Here is a 27986-nt window from a genome sequence, read left to right on the forward strand (position 1 = left end):
ACACACAGTTCAGTTCAGTTCAGTTGCTCATTCGTGTCCGACTATTTGAGACCCCATGAATCCCAGCACGCCAGGCCTCCCTGTCCCTCACCAACTCCCAGAGTTTACTCAAACTCATGTCCATCGAGTCGGTGATGCCATCCAGCCATCTCATCCTCTGTCGTCCCCTTCTCCTCCTGCCCCCAATCCCTCCCAGCATCAGGGCCTTTTCCAATGAGTCAACTCTTTGCATGAGGTGGCCAAAGTACTGGAGTTTCAGCTTTAGCATCATTCCCTCCAAAGAAATCCCAGGGCTGATTTCCTTTAGGATGGACTGGTTGGATCTCTTTGCAGTCCAAGGGACTCTCAAGAGTCTTCTCCAACACCACAGTTCAAAAGCATCAATTCTTTGGTGCTCAGCCTTCTTCCCAGTCCAACTCTCACATCCATACATGACCACAGGAAAAACCATAGCCTTGACTAGCCGGACCATTGTTGGCAAAGTAATGTCCCTGCTTTTCAATATGCTATCTAGGTTGGTCAAAACTTTCCTTCCAAGGAGTAAGCGTCTTTTAATTTCATGGCTGCAGTCACCTTCTGCAGTGATTTTGGAGCCCAAAAACATAAAGTCTGACACTGTTTCCACTGTTTCCCTATCTATTTCCCATGAAGTGATGGGACGGATGCCGTGATCTTCGTTTTCTGAATGTTGAGCTTTAAGCCAACTTTTTCACTCTCCTCTTTCACTTTTGTCAAGAGGCTTTTTAGTTCCTCTTCACTTTCTGCCATAAGGGTGGTGTCATCTGCATATCTGAGGTTATTGATATTTCTCCCGGCAATCAGGATTCCAGCTTGTGCTTCTTCCAGCCCAGCGTTTCTCATGAGGTACTCTGCATATAAGTTATATAAGCAAGGTGACAATATACAGCCTTGATGTACTCCTTTTCCTATTTGGAACCAGTCTGTTGTTCCATGTCCAGTTCTAACTGTTGCTTCCTGACCTGCATACAGATTTCTCAAGAGGCAGGTCAGGTGGTCTGGTATTTCCATCTCTTTCAGAATTTCCCACAGTTTATTGTGACCCACACCGTCAAAGGCTTTGGCATAGTCAATAAAGCAGAAATAGATGTTTTTCTGGAACTCTCTTGCTTTTTCCATGATCCAGTGGATGTTGGCAATTTGATCTCTGGTTCCTCCGCCTTTTCTAAAACCACACACACCTGTAAAACCATCATCACAATCATATCCTTCAACCTCAAAGGTATCTATTGCCCCTGTGTAACCCCTCACCCCCTCCCCATTTACAGGCAACTACTGATCTACTTTCTGTCACTATAGATTAGTTTGCATTTTTTTTTTTGGAATTTATGGAAACAAAACCTTATGTTCTCTTTTTTGTTTGGCTTCTTTCACTCAACATAATTATTTTGAGATTCATTCATTTATTGCATGTAGTTCATTCCTCTTTATTTTTGAGTATTTCATTGTATGGATAACCATCATTTGTGTAGCTATTCACCTCTTCACAGAAATTTGGGTTACTTTCAGTTCTGAACCTTTATAAGTAATGCTGTTATGAACATTTGTGTATGAGTCTTTGCATGGACAGTCTTTTTTCTTCTTGGAACTTTCAAGACTCTAGGAGAAAACAGGAGAAAAATATTTGTGATCTTGAATTTAAAGTTTTAGGGTTTTCATTAAGGTTTATGTTCCATTTTGTATAATATTTTTTACAATGATGTGAGGTAGGAAGTTCAATATGTATTGAAGTTCATTTTTTGCATGTGAATATCAAATTGTTTCAATACCATTTGTTGGAAAGACAAGAAAAGTTTGTTCTCCTTTTTCATCTTTGCTGAAAATCAATAACTATATATGCTTATGTGTGATGTGAAAATCACTCAGTTGTGTCCAACTCTTTGCAATCCCATGGACTATACAATCCATGGAATTCTCCAGGCCAGAATACAGGAGTAGGTAGATTCCCCTTCTCCAGGGGATCTTCCCAACCCAGAAATCGAACCCAGGTCTCCTGCATTGCAGGTGGATTCGTTACCAGCTGAGCCATCAGGGAAACTCATATATGCTTATATTTATATATAAATATTTCTAGAATCTCTAATCTATGTCCTTATTGTTTTTGTCTATTTTGATGCTACTACCATACTGATCTGATTATTGTACCTTTTTAATAAGTCTTAAAGTCAGATGGTATAAGTCCCCAACTTTGTTCTTTTCCAAAGTTGTCTTCATTAATATAGGTATTTTGTATTTCCATAAGAATTTTTGAATAGCTAGTCATTTCTAAACAAACAAACAAACAAAACAAAACTAAACTAAACTAAACTAAAAACACCTTGCTGGGATTTTGATTCAGGTTGCATAAACTCTACAGATGAATCTGGGAAGAAATGACTCAATAGTATTAAGGCTTCCAATTCCTCAGATCTGAAGTTCATCAAATCAGATCCTCAGCTCTGAACTTCTGCTCTTGATGCCTGTTGGTGGAGATGAGTGGGACTCAGACGTGCTCCTATAGGCTGCAGGGTGCTCCAGAGGAAACAGACTCCTCTGTCATGGACACTGTGCCACAGGTGTCACCTGTGCCCCACACAGGACATCGAGAGCCATGATGAGCTCTCAGACCCGCCCCACCCCCCACCTCACTGGCAGAGTGGCATATTCCTCTGTGTCAGTCTAGACTCAACTTGCAGATCTAGGAGAAAGGGGAGAGGGAACCCTCTCCCTCCTCAGTCCAAAATAATCACCTTAGTTCTTGGTCAATAAAACACTATCCATTTTGATTAACGATAGAAACATCTGCCCCTTCAAAAAAAAACTCCACCCTTACCCATCAGGGTAGGATTTTAATGCTAGACTCCATTAAAACAATAGAATCACCAAACTGTCCACACATTTTCTCAGTTCAGTTCAATTCAGCTTAGTCACTCAGTTGTGTCCAACTCTTTGCAACCCTGTGGACTGCAGCACACCAGGCCTCCCTGTCCATCGCCAACTCCCGGAGTTTACTCAAATTCATGTGCACTGAGTTGGTGATGCCATCGAACCATTTCATCCTCAGTCGTCCCCTTCTCCTCCTGCCTTCAATCTTTCCCAGCATCAGGGTCTCTTCCAGTGAGTCAGTTCTTTGAATCAGGTGGGCAAAGTATTGGAGTTTCAGCTTCAGCATCACTCCTTCCAATGAATATTCAGGACTGATCTCCTTTAGGATGGACTGGTTGAATCTCCTTGCAGTCTAAGGGACTCTCAGGAGTCTTCTCCAACACCACAGTTCTAAAGCATCAATTCTTCAGCGCTCAGCTTTCTTTATAGTCCAACTCTCACATCCATACATGACTACTGGAAAAACCATAGCTTTGACTAGACGGATCTTTGTTGGCAAAGTAATGTCTCTGCTTTTGAATATGCTATCCAGGTTGGTCAAAACTTTCCTTCCAAGGAGTAAGCGTCTTTTAATTTCATGGCTGCAGTCACCTTCTGCAGTGATTTTGGAGCCCAAAAACATAAAGTCTGACATTGTTTCCACTGTTTCCCCATCTATTTCCCATGAAGTGATTGGACTGGATGCCGTGATCTTCGTTTTCTGAATGTTGAGCTTTAAGCCAACTTTTTCACTCTCCTCTTTCACTTTCGTCAAGAGGCTTTTTAGTTCCTCTTCACTTTCTGCCATAAGGGTGGTGTCATCTGCATATCTGAGGTTACTGATATTTCTCCCGGCAATCGTGATTCCAGCTTGTGCTTCTTCCAGCCCAGCGTTTGTCATGATGTACTCTGCATATAAGTTATATAAGCAAGGTGACAATATACAGCCTTGATGTACTCCTTTTCCTATTTGGAACCAGTCTGTTGTTCTGTGTCCAGTTCTAACTGTTGCTTCCTGTCCTGCATACAGATTTCTCAGGAGGCAGGTCAGGTGGTCTGGTATTCCCATCTCTTTCAGAATTTTCCACAGTTTGTTGTGGTCCACCCAGTCAAAGTCTTTGACATAATCAATCAAGCAAAAGTAGATGTTTTTCTGGAACGCTCTTGCTTTTTCAATGATCCAGCGGATGTTGGCAAGTTGATCTCTGCTTCCTCTGCCTTTTCTAAATCCAGCTTGAACATCTGGAAATTCACAGTTCACATACTGTTGAAGCCTGGCTTGGAGAATTTTGAGCGTTACTTCACTAGCCTGTGAGATGAGTGCAATTGTGCGGTAGTTTGAGCATTCTTTGGCATTGCCTTTCTTTGGGATTGGAATGAAAACTGACCTTTTCCAGTCCTGTGGCCACATTTTCTCATATTTAGTTAATTCAGTCTCGTCCATAGTCCCTTTGTTATTCTAGCATATATTCCTATCTGTTTTTTCTGATAGATTAGTACAATTTATAGGTATTACTTTATTTTTTGAAAATACTAATTTAAAATATGCAGTTATTTGTTGGAAGAGGTCTCCTCCCTCCATCCAAAATCAGTGACTCAACTAGAGTTTGTTTTTGCCTCCTGTAACAGTTCAGAGGTAGACATGGGGTTCAAGGAGATATGCAGGGACTAAAGTCCCTTTCATCTTGTTTCTTCTTTCATTTTTCCTAGAGGATTATCCTCATGTAGATGGCTAATTTGGCTTGACTGCTACCATGTCTACATTTCAGCCTGTAGGAAGGTGAAAGAATCAGGATGAAAGGTCTAAAGATGAGACAAAGAAATTGCACACATGATCTCCACTCTGGTCAATGAGTCACAAGATGACAGCCAGTTGTCACAAAGGCTGGGGCTGCAATCTTTGGCTGAGTAATCACACACCAGCTGAAACTTATAAGAATGGAGAATATCCCAGAAAAATTAGCAGTCTCTGTGGTTGTTGTTCAGTTGCTATGTCTGACTCTGCAACCCCATGGACTACAGCATGCCAGGCTTCCCTGTCTCTCACAATCTCTGAAAATTTGTCCAAGTGCATGTCCACTGAATTGGTGATGCCATTCATCCATCTCATCCTCTGTCACCCTCTTCTCCTCCGGCCCTCATCATTTCCCAGCACTCAAAGACTTGGCTCTTTGCATCAAGGGGCCGAAGTACTGGAGCTTCAGCTTCAGCATCAGCCCTTCCAGTGAATGTTCAGGGTTGATTTCTTTACGATTGACTATTTTGGTTTCCTTGCAATCCAAGGGACTCTCAAGAGTTTTCTTCAGCACCACAGTTCAAAAGCATCAATTCTTCAGCATTCAGCCTTCTTGCGGTCTATTCTCATATCCATAATGACTGCTGGAAAGACCATAGCTTTGACTAGATGGACCTTTGTCAGCAAAGGGATGTCTCTGCTTTTTTATACACTGTCTAGGTTTGGCAGCGGAAGAGGGATTGGCAAACCACTCCAGTATTCTTGCCATGACAACCCCATAAACAGTATAAAAAAAGCAGTCTCTGTTACAAATATAATATTCCAAGATCTAAATTTCTGATCCTTTAATTTATAATTAACAATATAGAATTGTATTATTTTTCTAGGTAATCAAGTAAGTGGATTTGAGGAAGGAATCAAAGAAAATAATTTCTTCTTGTTAATGATCATATATTCAAGCACAGACTTCAATTAGGTTGTGAGTACAATTTCTATTTACTTCTTCCCAACTATTTTAGTGAATTACCAGGTGCTTTTTCTCAATTCAGTCATAATACCAAAAAGGGAAAGATTTGTGATAGAATATCACGTTCAGTTCAGTTCAGTTCAGTCGCTCAGTTGTGTCCGATTCTTTGCGACCCCATAAATCACAGCACGCCAGGCCTCCCTGTCCATCACCAACTCCCAGAGTTCACTCAGACTCATGTCCATCGAGTCAGTGATGCCATCCAGCCATCTCATCCTCTGTCATCCCCTTCTCCTCCTGCCCCCAATCCCTCCCAGCATCAGAGTCTTTTCCAAAGAGTCAACTCTTCACATGAGGTGGCCAAAGTACTGGAGTTTCAGCCTCAGCATAATTCCCTCCAAAGAAATCCCAGGGCTGATCTCCTTCAGAATGGACTGGTTGGATCTCCTTGCAGTCCAAGGGACTCTCAAGAGTCTTCTCCAACACCACAGTTCAAAAGCATCAATTCTTCAGCGCTCAGCCTTCTTCCCAGTCCAACTCTCACATCCATACATGACACAGGAAAAACCATAGCCTTGACTAGACGGACTTTTGTTGGCAAAGTAATGTCTCTGCTTTTGAATATGCTATCTAGGTTGGTCATAACTTTCCTTCCAAGGAGTAAGTGTCTTTTAATCTCATGGCTGCAGTCACCATCTGCAGTGATTTTGGAGCTCCCAAAAATAAAGTCTGACACTGTTTCCACTGTTTCCCCATCTATTTCCCATGAAGTGATGGGACCAGATGCCATGATCTTCATTTTCTGAATGGTGAGCTTTAAGCCAACTTTTTCACTCTCCACTTTCACTTTCATCAAGAGGCTTTTTAGTTCCTCTTCACTTTCTGCCATAAGGGTGGTGTCATCTGCATATCTGAGGTTATTGATATTTCTCCTGGCAATCTTGATTCCAGCTTGTGCTTCTTCCAATCTAGCGTTTCTCATGATGTACTCTGCATATAAGTTAAATAAGCAGGGTGACAATATACATCCTCGACGTACTCCTTTTCCTATTTGGAACCAGTCTGTTGTTCCATGTCCAGTTCTAACTGTTGCTTCCTGACCTGCATACAGATTTCTCAAGAGGCAGGTCAGGTGGTCTGGGATTCCCATCTCTTTCAGAATTTTCCACAGTTTATTGTGATCCACACAGTCAAATGCTTTGGCATAGTCAATAAAGCAGAAATAGATGTTTTTCTGGAACTCTCTTGCTTTTTCCATGATCCAGTGGATGTTGGCAATTTGATCTCTGGTTCCTCTGCCTGCGGGGAGCGAGCTCCGCCTCTGGCAAAGGTCATGAGGAAGGAGGCTTGGCATACGCAAAGGTGGGATCAAGCCTCAGGAGTCTCCCTGGAAATTCTCGAGCAATCTACCCCCAAAACCAGAGTCTGCCTACTTTCTGCTTTGTGCTTTCACCTACACCTCTGACTTTACGGGGGCTGTCCCCCACGACCTCTCTGAAAAAAGAGTTAGCTTACAGCTCCAGTTAATAATTCCTGGGTGTGACAGTGTTTAACCTACAAACTCCTTTGGAAATCCTCTAGCCTGCCTGAATAGGTTTTTCCGGCCACATGTGATTGTTCAGAGCCTCCCAACTGTGAGAGGCAGGAGATGTTCTAAACTGTCTAAACACAGATTCTTTTGAGTAGTTAAAAGATTGATTAGAAATTGTATTGGTGAAGGGATTTTCACTTGTTGGGCCAATGTTTGCTGCTAAGTTTCCATATCCCTTACCTGCTGTGTCCCTGGCAGTGTATTGATTAATATAGTTGGTGTAAGTAGTAGCTTTAATGTTTGTAACCTGGGACCCTTGAGTTAATTCTTTTTCTTGTTATAGCCCACCACACCTTTGCTCTGTAGGAATGCAACTTTATCTAATGCTTTTGGAGGGTGTCTCCTGACCAATCACCTTTAGAGAAAAAAAAGTTTTCTGAAGAAAAGGTCTTAAAATGTTCACAGGCCTCCGGGCCAGAAGATGATGCAAATCACCTAAGCTTTTGCATATGATAAGTTTGCAGGAAGAAAGCCTGGCTTACTGCATGACTCTACCCCTTCCCCCATTATCCTCTATGCATAACTTAAGGTATAAAAACTACTTTGGAAAATAAAGTGCGGGCCTTGTTCACCGAAACTTGGTCTCACCATGTCGTTCTTTCTCTTACCTTCTGGCTGAATTATTCAGCCTCTTTTCTACACTGAATTTCCTCACTGAGCTATCCTTATTTCAGCCTCTCTTCTCCACTGAATTTTCCTACTGAGCTATCCTCATTCTATTACTCTTTATATCCTTAATTAACGTTTAATTAAGCAGTTGTTTCCTGATCCTCGCCGACGCCGTCCCCGCTTCGAATACCCTGGATCAGCCGGGGCTGGTCCCCGGCATCTGCCTTTTCTAAAACCAGCTTGAACATCAGGAAGTTGACGGTTCACATATTGCTGAAGCCTGGCTTGGAGAATTTTGAGCATTACTTCACTAGCCTGTGAGATGAGTGCAATTGTGCGGTAGTTTAAGCATTCTTTGGCATTGCCTTTCTTTGGGATTGGAATGAAAACTGACCTTTTCCTGTCCTGTGTCCACTGTTGAGTTTTCCAAATGTGCTGGCATATTGAGTGCAGCACTTTCACAGCATCATCTTTCAGGATTTGAAAGAGCTCAACTGGAATTGCATCACTTCCACTAGCTTTGTTCATAGTGATGCTTTCTAAGGCCCACTTGACTTCACATTCCAGGATGTCTGGCTCTAGTTCAGTGATCACACCATTGTGATTATCTTGGTCGTGAAGATCTTGTACAGTTCTTCTGTGTATTCTTGCCACCTCTTCTTAATATCTTCTGCTTCTGTTAGGTCCATACCATTTCTGTCCTTTATTGAGCTCATCTTTGCATGAAATGTTCCTTTGGTATCTCTGATTTTCTTGAAGAGATCCCTAGTCTTTCCCATTCTGTTGTTTTCCTCTATTTCTTTGCACTGATCGCTGAGGAAGGCTTTCTTATCTCTTCTTGCTATTCTTTGGAACTCTGTATTCAGATGCTTATATCTTTCCTTTTTTCCTTTGCTTTTCAGTTCTCTTCTTTTCACAGCTATTTGTAAGGCCTCCCCAGACAGCCATTTTGCTTTTTTGCATTTCTTTTCCATGGGGATGGTCTTGATCCCTGAAATGTCACGAACCTCATTCCATAGTTCATCAGGCACTCTATCTATCAGATCTAGGCTCTTAATCTATTTCTCACTTCCACTGTATAATCATAAGGGATTTGATTTAGGTCATACCTGAATGGTCTAGTGGTTTTCCCTACTTTCTTCAATTTCAGTCTGAATTTGGCAATAAGGAGTTTATGATCTGAGCCACAGTCAGCTCCTGGTCTTATTTTTGTTGACTGTATAGAGCTTCTCCATCTTTGGCTGCAAAGAATATGATCAATCTGATTTCAGTGTTCACATCTGGTGATGTCCATGTGTAGAGTCTTCTCTTGTGTTGTTGGAAGAAGGTGTTTGCTATGACCAGTACATTTTCTTGGCAAAACTCTATTAGTCTTTGCCCTGCTTCATTCCATATTCCAAGGCCAAACTTGCCTGTTACTCCAGGTGTTTCTTGACTTCCTACTTTTGCATTCCAGTCCCCTATAATGAAAAGGACATCTTTTTTGGGTGTTAGTTCTAAAAGGTCTTGTAGGTCTTCATAGAACCATTCAACTTCAGCTTCTCCAGCGTTACTGGTTGGGGCTTAGACTTGGATTACTGTGATATTGAATGGTTTGCCTTGGAAACGAACAGAGATCATTCCATCGTTTTTGAGATTGCATCCAAGTACTGCATTTTGGACTCTTTTGTTGACCATGATGGCTAACTCCATTTCTTCTGAGCGATTCCTGCCCACAGTAATAGATATAATGGTCGTCTGAGTTAAATTCACCCATTCCAGTCCATTTTAGTTCGCTGATTCCTAGAATGTCGACATTCACTCTTGCCATCTCTTGTTTGACCACTTCCAATTTGTCTTGATTCATGGACCTGACATTCCAGGTTCCTATGCAATATTGCTCTTTACAGCATCGGACCTTGATTCTATCACCAGTCACATCAATATCACATAATAATCTTTTAATGTTATGAAGATGAGAGTACCTTCCTTATAAGTATTTTGTTACATAAAAATTAGGTTTCTTTCACCTCTTAAGTGCCTGTTCTCCTGTCTTCTTTGCTTATATCAAGAAAAGCAGTGCAATAAAAACAGAGTCTTATCTCATTTAATTCATCAGTTGGAAAATCAAATCACCAGGAATGTGGCATGAGTAAGGGCCATGCAGTCATCACAATCCAGTTTTCCTCCTACTTTTATAGTAGGTTTTTTTATGGCTACATTTGCTTTCCTCTCAAACCTTAGTCATCATCAAGAAAAATTATTAGAAATGAAATGATTGGAGGATAAATTTCTGAGGCCTAAAATCTCACAGACTTTGTAAAATCACTGTTTGCCAAACACCAGATTTTATATGAAGATCTGCTACCTTCCATATAAGTAAAAAAAAAAAACAGGAGTTGGGGAATAAGTCATCCTGTCGTTCCTCAGTTTTAAACCTGAAATGACCCCTTTAAAAAAAAATCAGAATAAAAGCCAAACTCTTTTAAAATGACCTAAAGCACCATCTCCTTCCCCTCTTGACCCTCCCATCCTACAACTTTCCCCGCTTTCCCTGAGCTCCAGCCTTGCAGATTTGGCGGTGTAGTGTCACACTGCCCACTCTGTGGCCAAAGCCATAAACGCTGTAGAACACTTGGAACAAGATGCTGAGATAGTCAGAAAGTAATTCTACCTAGGAGTGAAAGTGCTGGGTCACATGGTCACTCTATGTTTAACATTTTTCTCTCTCTTCTTGAATCAGCTTTGGCAGGTTACATTCTCAACTGGTTTCGGTTGTAATTTTTTTTGTGGGGGTGACATTGCATATTTTATTTAAAAAATAAAATTTCATATAGAGTGACAACATAGTATATAGGCTAAGAGCATGGCCTTTGAAGTCAGACTGTCTGGGATTTTTTTGTTTTGTTTTGTTTTTACGTACAGTGTAGAGAATTAAAATTCCAAGAGAAATGAAAACATATATCCAAACAAAAACTTCTACATGAATGTTCATGGCAGAATTATTCATAATAGCTGGAGATGCAAGTAGGAACAGGAGTCTGGTCCCTGGGTCAAGAAAATCCCTTGGAGAAGGAAATGGCAACCTGCTCTAGTATTCTTATCTGGGAAATCTCATGGACAGAGGAGCCCGGCAGGCTACAGTCCATGGAGTCACAAAAGAGTAGGCCACCAGTTAGTGACTAAATAATGACAAAAACAAAACCTAAATGTCCATCAGTCGATGGGAGGATAAATGAAATCTGCTATATCTACACAATTTGGCAATAAAAAGTACTGAAACATACTACAACACGAATGAACTCATAAAATGATTGTCACAAAGGACTCCATTTATATGAATGGTCCAGAAGAGGCAAATCTATCAGTAGAAATTATGAGTAATAGTCAATTCTAGCTCAATAAAGCTTTTATTTTTAAAAAATAATTCCAGAACACCTTGGTGTTGGGGCTTGATGAACACCTGAACTTTACCGTTACTGTTATTGTTTGTTAGCCCACCAGGTACCCTTTCCCCAGCCCCACTTAACATGGCCTAATTTACTATGCTTCCATGTATTTAACAAAGCCCAGATCTTGACCATTTCAGCTTTTGTAAATACAAAGCTTCTTCAAATTGTAGCTTTGGAATTAGACATCTCCAAATTTATTAAGTGACATAAATGCTTCAGTTCAGTTCAGTTCACTTGCTCAGTCGTGTCTGACTCTTTGCGATCCCATGAATTGCAGCATGCCAAGCCTCCCTGTCTATCACCAACTCCTGGAGTTCACTCAAACATGTCCAGCGAGTCGGTGATGCCATCCAGCCATCTCATCCTCTGTCGTCCCCTTCTCCTCCTGCCCCCAATCCCTCCCAGCATCAGAGTCTTTTCCAATGAGTCAACTCTTCGCATGAGGTGGCCAAAGTACTGGAGTTTCAGCTTTAGCATCAGTCCTTCCAAAGAAATCCCGGGACTGATCTCCTTGCAGTCCAAGGGACTCTCAAGAGTCTTCTCCAACACCACAGTTCAAAAGCATCAATTCTTCAGCACTCAGCGTTCTTCACAGTCCAACTCTCACATCCATACATGACCACTGGAAAAACCACAGCCTTGACTAGACGGACCTTTGTTGGCAAAGCAATGTCTCTGCTTTTGAATATGCTATGTATGTTGGTCATAACTTTCCTTCCAAGGACTTAGAGTATGATAATTCTAACTTTCCAAAGGCCACCTATCAGAACTCTGAGTTGTTGTCAGGAAATTTCTTCTTTCTATGTGGTCTTTTGCAGAGTTGACTCTCTTCCTTCTTTTCCCTTTAAAGTTATAACAGAAAGACCTTAAGAACACAGAACACCAGCACACAGATGTTCCCTGTGACTTCACCTTTCAATTATGATATGGTTACCAGAGTGACCAAGTTAATTACATATGGAACATCAGAGCTGATCTCAAGTAGAAATAGCTCAAGTGAAACCCAGGAGGGCTGGGAATCCAGGCTGACCCTCAGGTCTAGTGAAGGTCAGTGTTTCAACCACAGGAATAAGCTAAGAAGTTAGTCACTTAAGCCATGGGCACTAGGGGCCATGAGAAGGGAAGGGGGACTGAAACCAGAATAGGGAAAAAGAGATTTGTGATTAGGAACTCCAGTCACTGGTGGACTTGTGTGGTTAATTACTATTTTTGTCATTTGAAAGTTTGAATATAAAGCAGTAACATGAAAAATGCAGAACCAGTTAATAGAGAATAGTACCTCAGAGTAATATCAAAAAGAAGAGAGTATGTGGTGAAAAGAACTTTGGGATTAGAATCAGAAGGCATGACTTCCAACTGACTCTAAGATTAGTAAGTCATTTCCATTTCCCGAGCCTCAGTTTATTAATCAACAAAATGATTGGGGTTGAATTCAGTCCTCACTGAATATTTGGTTGAATATCAATCTCTCTCAAATCCTTCCCAGCTTTAAATAGTTAGGAATGCAAAACTGTCTTAGAACTGAAACCACAAATTGTTTCTTTCTGGTGCCCTGAGCAAGGGGAGAGATCAAATGTACAAATCCAAATTTTGTGGTTTTACAGGAGCTGCAAGCTAACCAAGTCATCACTGTGTTCCCAATTCCAAGTGATTCTTTCCTACATTGTGACATGGCTATGATATGAAAATTTTTATTTTTTTTAATTGCTTTTTCAAGTTGCACTGCTTCAGCTTAGGTAGAGCTTCCTAAACTCCATCAGATATTTCCATCATATTACGAATTTAAGAAACCTAATGTAAAACAATTTTCACTGTAGATTTTTCAAACCTGACCAGTGTTGAACTGGACGTAGGCAGATTCAACCAGGTTAACCACACGTTAACATCTTAACAAAAGTAAAATGGGGAAAGGGACCATTAGTCTTCACTAGGCTGGAACAGCATAAAATGCCTGCCAAACTCATGGAGCATTTCAGCAGAAGCATCATGCTCATGCAAGTTTTTACCTAAACATATCATCAGTAAAAGAAATTTGTCAAGTCGCTTTCACTTTCTTGTTGCCCAGAAAAAAGTGTATTTTGAGAACAAAACACTGGTCTGGTGGTCCTTTTCTAAGTTTGAGCAAAGTGGTAGCTACACCAGCCTTGGATTGGCTGAAGGCCTATTTAGCAGTGGGGGGTTGTGAGAAAGCAGCCAGATGGTACTGATTTTTAAGGTTACACAGAGAGGTCAAGCTCCACGTCTTACACAGGTTGCCCTTCTCAGCTCTCTCTCATAACACTGAGTGCTTATACATGGAGCGATCCCTGTTTTGGGGTGGAATCAGTCATTCTACTTTACAGACAACGAATATGCAGACATTCGTTGAAGGAATACACAGAAATCTAGCAATCCTAGCTTTGGTGAAGACCCCCCTTCCCATACTTTTAGCTCGGACGTCCTTTCCTCGGTTTTTGCGCCGCGTTGACAGCTGTCTTGGGCGTTGCTTTCCTCTGTAGTGCCTCGTGGAGTGAGTCAAGTCTCTACACGTGCCAGATTCGCCTCTAGACTGCAATCTCTTCGAGATCCCGAAGCGTGTACCTTCCCATGTCGGCAGTGCAGAACCCAAAATATCCTAGTAAATATTATTATAAGCATCATTGTTACTAGTAAATATTATTATGACTCAAGTAATACGTATTGAATGAACAGCTGAACCTGCAACCTGTTGAATGAATGAATGTACCCTCAATACAAACTCCCTCCTTCCTACGGGAATCCACGGTGAAACTGTGGCTCTAATTTAGCCACAGCGTTAATATCTTTGACCTGCTGGAGGGAAACGAACCAACAAACAAAACAGGAAGGGGAGAAAAGAGCAAAAAGAGGAGGACGCTCAGCCAGAGCGCGCGCCGCGCCGGGCGGCGGGAGCCGCCCCCGCCCCGCCCCGCTGGCGTCTGTGCGCGCGCGCCGCCGGGAGCGCGGCCGCTGGTCGGAGCCCGGCGCCGGGGGCGCGCCACCGGGAGAGGCTTTGACGTGGCAGTTCCCAGCCCGGCTGCAACTCGGCGAGCGAGACCAGCCTGCGGGGACGCCGGCGCGGGGCGAGGCGAGGCGCGGCGCGGCGGGAGCAGCGGCCGCCGCGGGAGCAGGGTCACCCGGGCAGCCGGCACTGCGGCCAGAGCGCGGGCTCTCAGAGGCCCGGCGGCGGGCGGCTGCCAAGCAGGTAATGCCGCGCCCAGCCTGGCTGCGCTGCGGCGGGACCCTTCCCCAGACACAGTTGTGGGGGTTGCGGTGCCAGGCTTGGGGGTGCGGTGGGGCGGTGGCGAGAGACAGGATGCTCACCTGTGGCGGGGCAGCGGAGGAGACCTCCTGCTTTGCTCCTTCAGTCCTTTCGTGTAGTTTAATACTGGGGGGCGGGGGGGTGGGGGGGCGTAGGCATTTTTTACCCGCCCTCGCGCCCGTATCTTTGTGTCTGGGGATGCTGAAACTCCCAGGTTAGGGTCCTCAGTAGCCACGGTATTCCAGCGTTACTGCCCGCGGTGTTTTTATCTCCATATCAACTTAATTTCCCCTTCCTTGGAAGGAGGGAATGCTGGAAATACTCATTTTGTGATAATGGCAAATGTATCCTCAAGCTTCGGGACAGCCTGACAGTGAAACTGATTTGTCCAAATCCCAGCTGGGTCCAGGGTAAGACGTGCATCTGGTGAGAACGGGCGAATGACAGCGGGCTGGGGGTTGTCCTGGGCTTGGAATCCCAGATTTTGAGGCTCGGCCTGCTCGTGCCAAGTGGCTTTCTGCCATGTTGCCGCTTGAAGCTGAGTCAGGTTTCTGTAACTTGGTGCTCCAGTGTGAGGAAGTTTGACGTGGCAGACTGGGTTGAGTGAGAAAGCAAATTCCTTGCCAGGACCGGTTGAAGAGGCACCCGACTGCTTCCTGCTCTTTGGAGTGAACATCCCTGCCTTTCCTTTCTGTCACTCAGCAACAGGCTGCTGCGTAGGTGTGTTCCTGCTGACTTCCTAAATGCACTTGGTTGGATGAGCTTGACCCAAGCTCAGGCTGCCACGTCTCTCTCCGCTAAGTGGGAGGAGGGAAGATGTGTTGTCAGTAACACAGTGGACCCAGGGGCCTATTACTCCTCTTTTTTATATCTCCCCTCCCAAGGAGAATAAAGTGATCTTACGCTATTTTTACTTCAGTTGCTTTCATTTTGGAATCGTATAGTTTAACATGAAATTGAAACCAAATGAATGCAGTTTCCTGAATATGTTTCAAACCTTAGCCGGTTTCACTGACCTTATAGTTTAAAAGATAGCATCGTAAAATAGCAAAAGGAAAAATATTCCAATGCTGGGTGAAGAAAGTGGAAAGAAATTGCAGAACCGTTGTTTTTTTATCTGGAAAGGCTTTAGAAGCTTCATTTTGTAAGAGAGAACTGACGCTCAGAGAGGTTCTTCAGCTGATTCTGTGTCACACAGCTAAGGATGAGCAGATGTGTAGTGTAAACCCACTTCTCTTGCTGGGATTCAGAGCTTTTTCTGTTATAATTTTTCTTTTTAAGACTGGTTCTATGAAATGCCTCTTCTTTTATGAAACCTGGAGAAAATGTCAGCTTTAAAAACGTTGATGTTTTGGTTCTGAATAGAATCAAGATGGATCTATTGTATTCGTGAGCTGTGTGTGTGTGCTTAAACACATGTGCAATTGGACTTTTCCCCCTTCATTCTTTAAATATATGTGCATGTATTCTTAGAGGTGTGGTATTTAAATTAGAAAGTCTGTCCTCTTTGCCTGAGAAACCACTGACAACTCTCAAATAGTTGTAGGCTGCCACTTGGCTTCATCAATATATGACTCATAAAATCAGTCCATTATCAACTTATTTTCTACTGTATCTGTTGGACTTTTTCCCCCCCGTTATCCTAACTGCCTGGTTAAAGTTAGTAATTAGGATAGCACTAAAATGACACAAGTCAGAACATCCAATTGCAGGCTGCTGGCAAGTCTGGTCAGTCAGTGACATTGACATGTGGTTATTGCCAGTGACACTCTCTATGCTGAAACAGGGCCCTGGAAACAAAAGGCACCAAGATAGTAGATACATTTATGAGAGACTCTCTGTGACACAGTTTAGGCTTACAATGAGAAAGGGATTGGCAGCTGTTATTCAGGATTTAATGCCTGTGCATTTGCCTAGGGCTATGGAAGTGAGTTACTGAGTTCCATAGAGCTGTGGTTAGAGCCTTTTTAGGGGAAAATAATATTGTTTGATATGAAGCTGTCTCATGTACTTGATAACTGTACCTTTCTTCAGACTATTGTAAACATTTATTAACAGTGTTTATATTTTTAATAACATTAAGTGACTCAAACTCTCATGTTGATGTTTTTTCTTTTTCCTTCTGTTACAGGGTTCTTTCATAGAACTATTCCTTGGAATGATATTTTCATAATGAGCCAGCAAGTTTATGTGGCTACACCTCCCTATTCTCAGTCCCAGCCTGGAATTGGCCTTTCTCCACCCCATTATGGGCACTATGGGGACCCGTCTCATGCAGGTTCTCCACCAGGTAAGGTGCACTATTTTGACGCGTGTGTGATTATTGAATCTCAAGCTCGGAGACATAAGATATTCTTAAAGAGCAGCTTTGGAAGAGTTGAATGTTAATTATAGACAATGCAGTGGTTTGAGCTTATAGGATTATTTGGAAAAGCCTACCTTATCACTTTGGTTTTTGCATAGAGGTTTATTTTTTAAATATAGATGAAAACAAAGACACTTCCTGAGTGTCTCGTTTTTACTGTTAGACTTGCTCTTATTATTAACCGGTAGTGTGAGGTTATTACAAACACTAAAACCCCCACAAATTATATATACATACACATATATGTGTATATATGTATGTATATACACTATATACTAAATATATGTATGTTAAATATATACATATACTAATATTGGAAAAATCTCATTAGATTTGTATGCTGAAGTTTATTCAGTGATGATAATAATAAGAAAAACATGGCCTTGCTTTAAAATCATTATTGAATAATATTGGTTGCCCTAAAATTTGGTGCCCAGCAAGGAATCTTGGTTTTTGGAGCAGAGGTGGGAGAAGGAGTCATGGAGTGGGACTCCTGTTGCTCTTATGGCAGCTGACATGATAAGATCACCTCCCATTTTCAAGGGGCTGCCCTGAGGGGCCAAGTTTCAGGGTCGGCAGGGAGGCTAATAATAGCTTGTTTCAGTGCTGATGACCCCAGATTCCCTAAAAATATTTGTGAAAGACAGTTCTTGGGACTGGCTGTGTATAAATAATTGAGTATCTCTGGAGGTTTACTAGGACTGACTCAGGGATATAGGATCCAGGCCTTGCTGGGTAGCTTGTGTGGAGTGCAGAGTCAGCCAGGGGTGAGGAAAGCCTCTAGGGAGGCTTGATGGTAGCAGCCACGCACAGTTGCAGCAGAAGATGCTGTGAGACTGAATTTCCTGTGGGAAGTCGCTCTTCTGACTTAGTCTGGGTTTTAAAAACCTCCAGATGAGGCATCGTCATCCTGTCCAGGTTCAGTCCTCCCCATAACATTTCTTGATCTGGGTCCTGTAAGAACCATTTAACCCATCTTTCTCCAATTTATTTTCTGTCTGGTGGTTCATTCCCCCTCAGCATTTATATATAATTATCATTATGCATTGCTTTTTTTTTTTTTGAGTGCTTATCATGTATCATAAACTGGCCCTAAAAGAATTATGTGTATAATTTTATTTAACCCTCATTCAATGCTGTTCAGTAGATTATTAGCCCTATTTTGCAGCTAAGAAAACTGGATGTCTGAAATACCATGATTTATCCAAGGTACAGAGCTGGTGGTGTAACTGGGATTCACACCACAGTCCCTTGAGAAAACAAGCAGCAAACTTGAATAGACACCTAAGTAAAACATTCAGTGTTACTCACTTTTCCTCCTTCTCTTCACAGCCATTTCTTAAGTCCTCAGTCCACTCCCTCATGCCCCATCCTTGCCTTGCAGCCCTCCATGGCTCAGTGTATTCTCTGCTCCATAGCCTGGGCCCCGTCCACCCTTCCCCTTCTCCCACTAGGGTTGTTGGTGACCTCCTGTTACCAAAGGCAGTAGACACTGTCTTGTGCTCTTGAATTTGACACCGTTTACTGCTTTTGTTTGTACAAAACTCTTTTCTCCTTTGGTTTCAATGACTCTGTCCTTTTATTTTTCTTGGTGGCTTTCTGGACAGCTCCTCTAAGGGGTTCCCACTTCCCCACATGACCCTTAAGTGGTGCTGATTCTGCTTCTTTGTTCTGGCTTCACCCTTCTTTCCCTCTCTGTAGATTTTTCCCTTAACTGTGTTATTCCATATGAAGGGCTAGTCTCTCAGATCTTTTCCTCCAGCCCAGATGACTTTCTTAAGGTCCAGATCTGTATTTTCAGTTGCCAACCTGTTTAGGTGGGTATATTAAACTCATCATGTCCAAAATAACTTAGTATATTTTTTCACAAAGCATGTTTTTTCTGGCATTCCATACTCACCGAGCAGCTATCATTCATTCAGCTATCTAAATTAGAACTTCTCACTGTTTTAAAAAATCTCTCCTTTTACCTTCTATAATCCAAATTCTTTTGGGGGTGATTGTCAATCTTTTCTTCCTGCTTCCTCCTTTCTACCCGGTAGTCACTGTTCTTGCTCCAACCATCCACCTCTCACCTGGATGACTAACGTTGTCTCCTAACCACATCCTCTCTCCAGCCTTTCTCCAAACAGTCCAGTCCTGTGTTCTGTTCATTCAGTCGCTCCCTCATGTCCGACTCTTTGAGAAACCATGGGCTGCCGCACGCCAGGCCTCCCTGTCCATCACCAACTCCTGGAGCTTGTTCAAACTCATTCATGTCCATTGAGTCAGTGAAGCCATCCAACCATCTCGTCCTCTGTCTTCCCCTTCTACTCCTGCCTTCAATCTTTCCCAGCTTCAGGGTCTTTTCCAATGAGTCAGTTCTTCACATCAGGTGGCCAAAGTATTGGAGTTTCAGCTTCAGCATTAGTTCTTCCAATGAAACTTCAAGACTGATTTTCTTTACAATTGACTGGTTTGATTTTCTTGCAGTCCAAGGGACTCTCAAGAGTCTTCTCCAACACCACAGTTCAAAAGGATCAATTCTTCGGTGCTCAGCTTTCTTTATGGTCCAACTCTCACATCCATATGACCACTGGAAAAACCATAGCTTTGACTAGGCAGACCTTTGTTGGCAAAGTAATGTCTCTGTTTTTTAAATATGCTGTCTAGGTTGGTCATAGCTTTTCTTCGAAGGAGCAAGCATCTTTTAATTTCATGGCTGCAGTCACCATCTGCAGTGATTTTGGAGCCCCCAAAAATAGTCTGTCACTGTTTCCCCATCTATTTGCCATGAAGTAATGAGACCAGATGCCATGATCTTAGTTTTCTGAATGTTGAGTTTTAAGCCAGTTTGTTCACTCTCCTCTTTCACTTTCATCAAGAGGCTCTTCATTTCCTCTTCCCTTTCTGCCATAAGGCTGGTGTCATCTGCATATCTGAGGTTATTGACATTTCTCCTGGCAATCTTGACTCCAGCTTGTGATTCATCCAACCTGGCATTTCACATGATGTACTCTGCATACAAGTTTAATAATCAGGGTGAGAATATACAACCTTGACATACTCCTTTCCTAACTTGGAACCAGTCTGTTGTTCCTTGTCCGGCTCTAACTGTTGCTTCTTGACCTGCATTTAGGTTTCTCAGGAAGCAGGTCAGGTGGTCTGTGTTGGAGGGACTTTTATAGCCTGTAAATCTAATTCTGACTTTCTTCTGTTTCAGGCCTTCTGGCACCTCCAGAAGCTGGTCTGTGCCTCTGTTCAGGGCCTCTAACCCGTCTCCCCGCAGGGTGTGCCCTACCCTCCTCCCCCAGACTCAGTTTACCTGTGGGGCTTGCTGACGTTTCTGACCACTTCCCGTTCTTCCTCAAGCTCATTCATAAACCTTCTCCTCCTGTGTTCTCCAACCCCTGTGTGGCTTTGCTGCCAGTTACTGCACTGTGTGTCACAGATGTGCCTGAACAGTTCAAAAGGTCCTCACTCAGCGTTCGTTCAACAAATGAGTGGACGACAGGCTGCTGCATTCATCAGCCAAGTACTCAGGAGTTCACAGTGCTAAAGCACCATTTTGTTGAATTAGATCCTCATGCTTTAATTTAAACCTCTTTCTCCTTATCAGTTCTCAGATACCAGGCTATCAGACTCTGTCTGTATACATACCCTTCTGTAAATTCTGGTATATTTGTTTAATGACTTAAAACTGGCACTAAATTACCCTAGCCTATCTTTCTCTGTGCTGAATGACCTTAGATCTCTTAGTCTTCAGTCATCACATACCTTCTTTTCTAGTCTTTTGGTGTACCTTTTTTTTTCTGTGACAGACTCAGAGAACTTAGCTGTAGTTCCTGGAACTATCTGTTCTGCCGTAGATCTGGCCAATGCCAAGTCTTGGTTTCTATGTCTTACATACCATACTGTCCTTTGTGCCAGTTATGTGATGCTAGTGCTCTGCAGTGACAATGTAGCAGGCCTATTGGGTGAGCAAAATACCTGTGGCGATGCAGCAATGAATAAAACGAACCCAAGCTCCATCCTGACAGTACAGACTTGTCTAGTGGGACATGCTTTAAGGAAATTGATGGTGACAATGCAGGGGACCAACCATTTTGAGGAAGTAGAGGGTGGAATGGAAGCTCACAGCAGGGGCACCTAACCAAGGCTTACAGGTGAAGGGAATCTTCCTGGAAGGAAGGACCTGAAGGATGAGTGAGGGTCGGCCAGAGAGGGAGGCAGGTCACTGGGATTGGAGAGGTGGCACCTTTGAGGACCTGCAAGAGGTTCACCGTGGCTCTAAGGACAGTAGGGTGCAGTGAAGCATCTTAAGTGGGGAAGGGTCACGTATATTGTTTATTTATATTCCGCGTTAGAAAGAGTTGTGAGGAGGGAATCAGTGGGCACGCTGCTGTCTGGAGCACAGTTTCGGGTCCTCAGCACTGTTGACGTTTGGGGCCAGCTAATTCTTTGGTGTGGGAGGCCGTGCTGTGCATCCTAGGGCCTTTAGCAGCATCCTTGGCTTCTATGGAGCGTCAGATAGCAGTGCTCCCCCTTCTTCTCCCACCCCTGGTCCCAGGCCATCGCAACCGAAAATCTTAGACCTTACCAAGTGTCCCTTCGGGAGCAGCATCACCCTTGGTGAAGGACCACTTGTCTAGAAGCTGAGCAGCAGGAACTGTTGATGTCCTGGAACCAGGGGCTGTGGTGAGGCTTCTAATGAATAGTGAACTTTTGTAGGAATAGCACCAGCCACAGCACCTTAGAAATGAGTCATTATGGTTCTGCCCATATAATAGGGACTTTGTTTATCTTAGATAAACTTCTTTCTTTCTCAAATGCTTTTTAATTTTGGTTTCAGTGTGTCAGATCCAGGGCCAAATCCAAGATATGCTTTTCTGGGATGTTGTCTTGGTCAGAGGTCAGTCTAGCAGAAAGACATTTGTAAAAGGGTATCAGGAAGCTAAGAGAATAGTAGAGTCAGAGAACCAGGCTTGGGACTCTGCGGTCACGGAGCCGACATCCAGTAAGCATTGCCTTTCTACACGGGAGCTGTCTCTAGAGCACATGGCAGCCCAGCCTGTAAGAGTCTAGGAAATGGAGATTCCATCTTTCCAGCTCAGGACCACATGGAAAGGCAAGCCAGAGAGGAATTAGAATTGGTATTGCGTAAGCTAGTCTGTAAAAAAAGTCATTGCATTAAAGGCCAGTTTATGATTTTAGATATTTTTCTTTGGACGTTGTTGTTGTTCTGACTGAGTTAGACACTCAGTCGTGTCTAACTCTTTGCAACCCCGTGGACTGCAGCACGTCAGGCTTCCCTGTCCTTCACTGTCTCCCAGAGCTTGCTCAAACTCATGTCCATTGAGTCACCGATGCCATCTAACCATCTAATCCTCTGCCGCCCCCTTCTCCTCTTGCCCTGAATCTTTTCCAGCATCAGAGTCTTTTCCAGAGAGCTGGCTTTTTGCATCAGGTAGGCAAAGTATTGGAGCTTCAGCATCAATCCTTCCAATGAATATTCAGGACCAATTTCCTTTAGGATTGACTGGTTTCATCTCTTTGCTGTCCAAGGGACTCTTAAGAGTCTTTTCTACAATTTGAAAGCATCAGTTCTTTGGTGCTCAGCCGTCTAAAGATTATGGTCCAACTCTCACATCCATGCATGACTACTGGAAATACCATAGCTTTGACTAGGCAGACCTTTGTCGGCATAGTAATGTCTCTGCTTTTTAATGTGCTGTCTAGGTTAGTCATAGCTTTTCTTCCAAGGAGCAAACATCTTTTAATTTCATGGCTGCAGTCACCATCTGCAGTGATTTTGGAGCCCAAGAAAATAAAGTCTGTCACTGTTTCCACTTTCTCTCCATCCAGTTGCCATGAAGTGATGGGACCAGATGCCATGATCTTAGTTTTTTGAATGTTGAGTCTTAAGCAAGATTTTTCACTTTCTTCTTTCACCCTCATCAAGAGGGCATAAACATAGTTAGATCTTTCTCATGGTATGGTTTTGCTTTCCTATTAAGGTTCTCATACTGAAATTCTCATAACCTGATTCCTCTTTACCTCTGATCAGTTATGAAAATGCCAGGTATGTGACCAAAGACTATGACTGTGCAGATAACAGTGATACTGGTTTCCTTTGCCCCGAGAATAGAGTCCAAATGGTACCTGGGACTTTGTAGTCTGACCCCAGCCAACCTGGACAGCCTCTGCTCCGGCCACTTCCCCACCGTCTGTCAACACTTCGCCTTTTGCCTGATCACACCCCGCTCTCTCAGATCTTTAGTTAAGCTTTGCCTCTTGCCTGGAACCCCCTGTCCTATCTCTGTGCTAAGACAGCTCCAGCCCGTTCAGAATTCACCACGAGCAGGCCTTCCTCTCTAAACTTTTCTTGATTCCCATAGGAGGCGTTAAGTAGTTCCTCTGCATTTTACACTTGTCACCAGGGGCTGTAACTGTTTGTTTACATGGTTGTCTGTTCCCTAAGAGCTCTAAGTGCCTCAAAGGTACACTGAATGTATATTGAACAAGAATGAATTTGAATCATTGCTACAGAGTTGATTTCCAAAAATAAAAGGTAAAGAATCTTTTAGTAAGATTTGTGTGAGACATTTCTGCTTGAGTGTGGAAGAACTGTTTTTGGTTTGGTTTGGTTTTTAGAAACAGGTTTATAAATATATGCGTCTCATGTACACATGAAAATACCAGGGCATGAATAACTCCGAGAACTAGTTTTTGATGCTGTATGAGAGCTGCTGATGAAACTGCTGTTTGCATACCTATTTAAGGAATGAGAATATCTTTGGATTCTTGAAGTGCCTTTAATTATTACTGCATTAGTGCTAGTATTGTAGATTTTCTATTTTTGTCCAAAATAATGTTTTAAGAATGAAAATACAAGAGTGCATATAATTATGATATATGTATCTTGTTAGACTGTATTGATAAATCTTTGGAAAAAAGGAGACAAAAGGTATGACCAGGGTGAAGAAACTAAGATTTCTTGGGAGATTCCCTTTATATATCTGACATTGTTCTGGATGCTCCTATGCCCATTACCTAGTTTAATTCTCAGAATGATCCACAGAGACAGGGGACAATGTTGCCATGGTACGGTGTTAAAAGTTTAGGTTCTGAAAGAAAAAAAGTATCTTTTTAGGGTCTCAGGTGTTTAGTGATACAGGAAGAATGCAGACTCCAGTCTGTATGGCTATAAATCTCATGTTTTTCTAACTCTGCTGGATTTGAGGTATAAACTGTATGTAAAAATAAGAATAATATTTGTTGTTTTTGTTCTTGGTATATGGAAAATGGCTAAAAAAAACTGTGACGGTAAAGTTAATATAAATTTTTTCTTAAGTTTGAGGAAATCAGTTTTAAGAAAAGAAACCTTTGTATAAGTTTCACTAATATTATTCATGACTACTGCTACTTCACTGGCTATGTTTCATTCTGGATTACCCAGGCATCTGAGAGCATGCCCTTCAGAGGGTTATTATGACCACATAAGAAATTCTTCCTGGGCCACTGTAGGGTCATCCAGTCACTTTCCTTACTCTCTAAGGGAATAAACTTTCTCGGAAGATGAAAGAAGAAAGGAAAAAAAAAAAAAAGAAAGAAGAAAGGAAATGTTGAGTATGAAATACCACTGTGAGGTCAAATGGAAGAGTTCACAGAAGGCAGCCAGGAGGTCACTGGTGACAGTGCCAGAGAGGAGAATGGGGTCAAAAGTAAAGTGAGTGAGAGAAAGAAAACTTGTGGTTACCAGGGAGCAGAGCAGAGGCAGGGTAAACTGGGGGATTGGGACTAACACATACACTCTGCTGCTGCTGCTGCTGCTAAGTCACTTCAGTCGTGTCCGACTCTGTGCGACCCCATAGACGGCAGCCCACCAAGCTCCCCCATCCCTGGGATTCTCCAGGCAAGAACACTGGAGTGGGTTGCCATTTCCTTCTCCAATGCATGAAAGTGGAAAGTGAAAGTGAAGTCGCTCAGTCACGCCCGACTCTTAGCGACCCCATGGACTGCAGCCCACCAGGCTTCTCCGTCCATGGGATTTTCCAGGCAAGAGTACTGGAGTGGGGTGCCATCGCCTTCTCTGCATATGCACTCTACTATATATAAAACAGGTGACTAATAAGGATCTACTCTACAGCACAGGGAACTCCACTGTACTCGGTAATGGTCTATATGGGGAAAGTATCTAAAAAAAGAGTGAGTGTATGTATAGTAACCGATTCACTTTGCTGTGCTGTTGAAACTAACACAAAATAGTAAACCAACTATACTCCAATAAAAATTAGAAGAAGAAAAGGTGAATGGTCTGGAACAAAAGCAAGCAGAATGGGAGTAGGGACAAATACATAGAAGAAATGTACTTTTTCTCTTTTTTCTTTGCTGAAGTCTGAAAGGGGTGTCACAGGTAATCATGTTTGAACCTTTCCTTCTGCAGTGAGGGGAAACTGAGGCCCACAGAGGTAAACTTCTTGCCCAGCCTGGCTGGATGGGGCATCACACTGCTCTAATCCAAGCTCAGTGATTTTTCTCCTTTACCACCATTTCTGTGTAAGAAGAAGGAGAGAAAAAATGTTTGAGAACAGTTTTAAAGAGAAACTTTTAAAGATCTCTGTTGCAGAAGAGGTGCTTGTAAGTTAAAACGGGCACTGCTGGGAGCATCTTCATCGCGTGTGGTCTCGTAGTTTGTATGAGAAACTGAGATGACTTGAGCAGGCCCTCAGCTGCTTGTCACCCAGCCCGTGGGAATCCTGGAAAAATGATTAACTCTGAGGTCCATGCTCTGGATCCATGGGAGAAACAGATGCCCTTCTCCATTCACTTTCCTCATGCTGTAACTCAGGCATTTTCAGAGGTCCTTTCCCCCTGTAGTTAGAGTTACTACGCTTTGCGAGGCCTCATACTGTTTTTCTCCCCCGATTTGCAGTCTGATACCCAGTAGGCGCATTTCACTGTGTACTCGGGCAGTCTTTATGCGATGGTGCATTTCTGTCAGGGTGCCTGTCTACCAGACACAAAGATTTGCTTCTGTTTTAGTTTCTGGTTAAAGTGGTGTCCGCACTCCTGTCACTGTGGCGGTCAGTGATGCCGCAGCCTGGCGTGGGTGAGTCTGTGCCGGCGAAAGCAAGTGTGAAGGAGACCCTGTCCTAACCCATTCTGCCCCTCCTGCTTTCCATTTTTGACCTGTTACCTTTGTGTTCTCTCTCCCTGCACATTCACACTCTTCTAAGCTCCTGTCCTTCCCTTGCAGGCATGATAAAGCCGGCGGGGCCTCTGGGGGCAGCTCCCCCTGGGGGGATGTTGCCTCAGGGCCATCCGCCTCCTGGACCCCATCAGTTCGGCCAGAACGGAGCTCATGCGCAAGGTCCTCCTCCACAAAGGTGAGCTAGAGGCTAACCCCCATCTGTGTAATCTGCTGAGACTGTCTCACAGGTCCCTTTTGGATGTGCAGGTTTGTCGATTGAAACTTTGACCTCTCGATGCCTCGAAAGGATCTATTGGAAAACGGTCAGGAAACAAAGTGTTTCAGTGCTAATAAATAAAATACCAATACAGTTAAAAAAAATAATGAAAATGACTTGTGTCAGTAGCTTTTAGTTTGGAATTGTATTCATCTTGTGTGTATGCGTGCTCAGTTGCTAAGTTGTGTCCGACTCTGCAACCCCATGGACTCTATCCGCCAGTCTCCTCAGTCCATGGGATTTCTCAGGCAAGAATACTGGAGTGGATTGCCATTTCCTTCTCCAGGGGCTCTTCCCAATCCAGGGATTGAACCCACATCTCCTGCGTTGGCAGGTCGGTTCTTTACCACTGAGCCACCAGGGAAGCCCATGTTCATCTTAGTGCTTTGTATTAATCTCTAATTCCTTCAGATGTCTGTGCTTTATATTCTCCAGTGGAATTTTAAATCATCTGTTCCCTTAAATCCTTTACAGAACTGAGTTCAATGCCAGTAGGTGCTGAATAAATACTTTAAAAAAATTAAATCAGATTGCGGCCAGTGGTGAGGACTGTGGATTTGATGTGGAAGGCACACAGATGCCAGTGAAGGACTCTTGAAAGGCAGGGCGATACTAAAAACAACCCGGGAAATCATTCTGTTTGTGTTTATAAATTAAGGAAGGGAGAAGTGGGAGGCGGGCCCGGAGAAGCCAGGGTGTGGGATGTGGGACATGCTGGGAGCCCTGCAGCCGCTTGGGACTGTGCCCTGCAGGGGGAACCCACCTCACACCTTCCTGGCTGGAATCCCATTGCCGTGTGTCCTGTGAGGTGTTGCTGTTGAGAATCCCAGTGCTAAGTGGTAGACAGTCTTTACGTTGGCATTTGTCCAAGGATTACCCAGAGGCTGTGTTCCCAGATCCCTTCCCTAGGTTGTCAGGCTGCAGGATTGGGGCTGGGGCGGGGAGTGGGCCCTCTGGAGGGCTCTGGACCCTGCCAGTAGTGAGGCCCTTGGGTTACCCTTTCGAGACCTAGTCCCTGTTGATGGGGAAACCCCCTCTGGCACAGTTTAAATCATCACTGACAGGGCATTCGTGAGGCTGTCATTTCCTGGTTCTTGTTCTGATAACATTTTCCATTGAAACGGTAGCTCTGAGATGCAGTGAAGGTTATTGTAGGGATCACTGGATGAGTGAGTCTAAGAAATTTGGTTTCCATGGGACTGTGCTTTGAACACGGAGCATGAAGTCCAAGGCCCCAGTTCAGGACATGCCCCTCCGACCCCTCGTCTCAACAGTGTAGCAGTGGGGCCTGCGGGGAGGACGCGAAGGTTGAACCCAGACGCTACCTCTGGTTCATTACCCTTGTGATGCTGGTGACGTTCCTAGGCCTCTAGATCTCATTTTCTTCACTTGTAAAATGAAGAAATAGAATGCTCAGTCCTGAATATAGGCAAGATGTTCTGGAGAAGTACATTGTTGTGAACTGTCAAGCAGGTCAGATTATTTTTTTAAAGAAATGCAAAAATAGAACAGCCGCTTTGAAGTTAAAATTCGAGTCACCAGAAATAGCCTAGATTGCTTTGAACTTTTTGGTTATTTCCACTTGTTTTGCTTGAATTAGGTTGCTTGTGTGTGTGTGTATGTGTTAGTCACTCAGTCGTGTCCGACACTTTGCAACCCCGTGGACTGTAGCCCCCCGGGCTCCTCTGTCCATGGAATTCTCCAGGCAAGAATGCTGG

At 43.4% G+C, this 27986-nt stretch overlaps 1 protein-coding gene and 1 long non-coding RNA gene across 4 annotated transcripts in view; one reads left to right on the forward strand and one right to left on the reverse strand.

The window, feature by feature from the left end:
* Positions 1-9836: 9836 nt before the first annotated feature.
* On the reverse strand, positions 9837-15221 carry LOC139183579 (uncharacterized). Of its 2 annotated transcripts, XR_011567057.1 has the most exons (3): positions 14517-15217; positions 13620-13809; positions 9837-12037 (listed from the first exon to the last, which is right to left on the reverse strand). It is a non-coding gene; the product is annotated as an uncharacterized lncRNA (long non-coding RNA). The 2 variants fall into 2 exon arrangements; XR_011567056.1 differs by having other exon boundaries at positions 9837-13809; positions 14517-15221.
* Positions 14191-27986, forward strand: part of SEC24D (SEC24 homolog D, COPII coat complex component) — a 114947-nt gene continuing 101151 nt past the window's right edge. The window contains exons 1-3 of one of the 2 annotated variants that reach the window (XM_070791016.1): positions 14191-14397; positions 16586-16744; positions 26058-26187. In XM_070791016.1, the coding sequence (XP_070647117.1) occupies positions 16627-16744; positions 26058-26187 (248 nt within the window). In that variant the 5' untranslated portion in view covers positions 14191-14397; positions 16586-16626. Of the gene's footprint in view, positions 14398-16585; positions 16745-26057; positions 26188-27986 lie in introns of those variants that run through there. The other variant, XM_019962269.2, reaches the window with a different exon arrangement.

The sequence above is a fragment of the Bos indicus genome, chromosome 6, assembly GCF_029378745.1.
Source record: "Bos indicus isolate NIAB-ARS_2022 breed Sahiwal x Tharparkar chromosome 6, NIAB-ARS_B.indTharparkar_mat_pri_1.0, whole genome shotgun sequence".
Taxonomy (NCBI): domain Eukaryota; kingdom Metazoa; phylum Chordata; class Mammalia; order Artiodactyla; family Bovidae; genus Bos; species Bos indicus.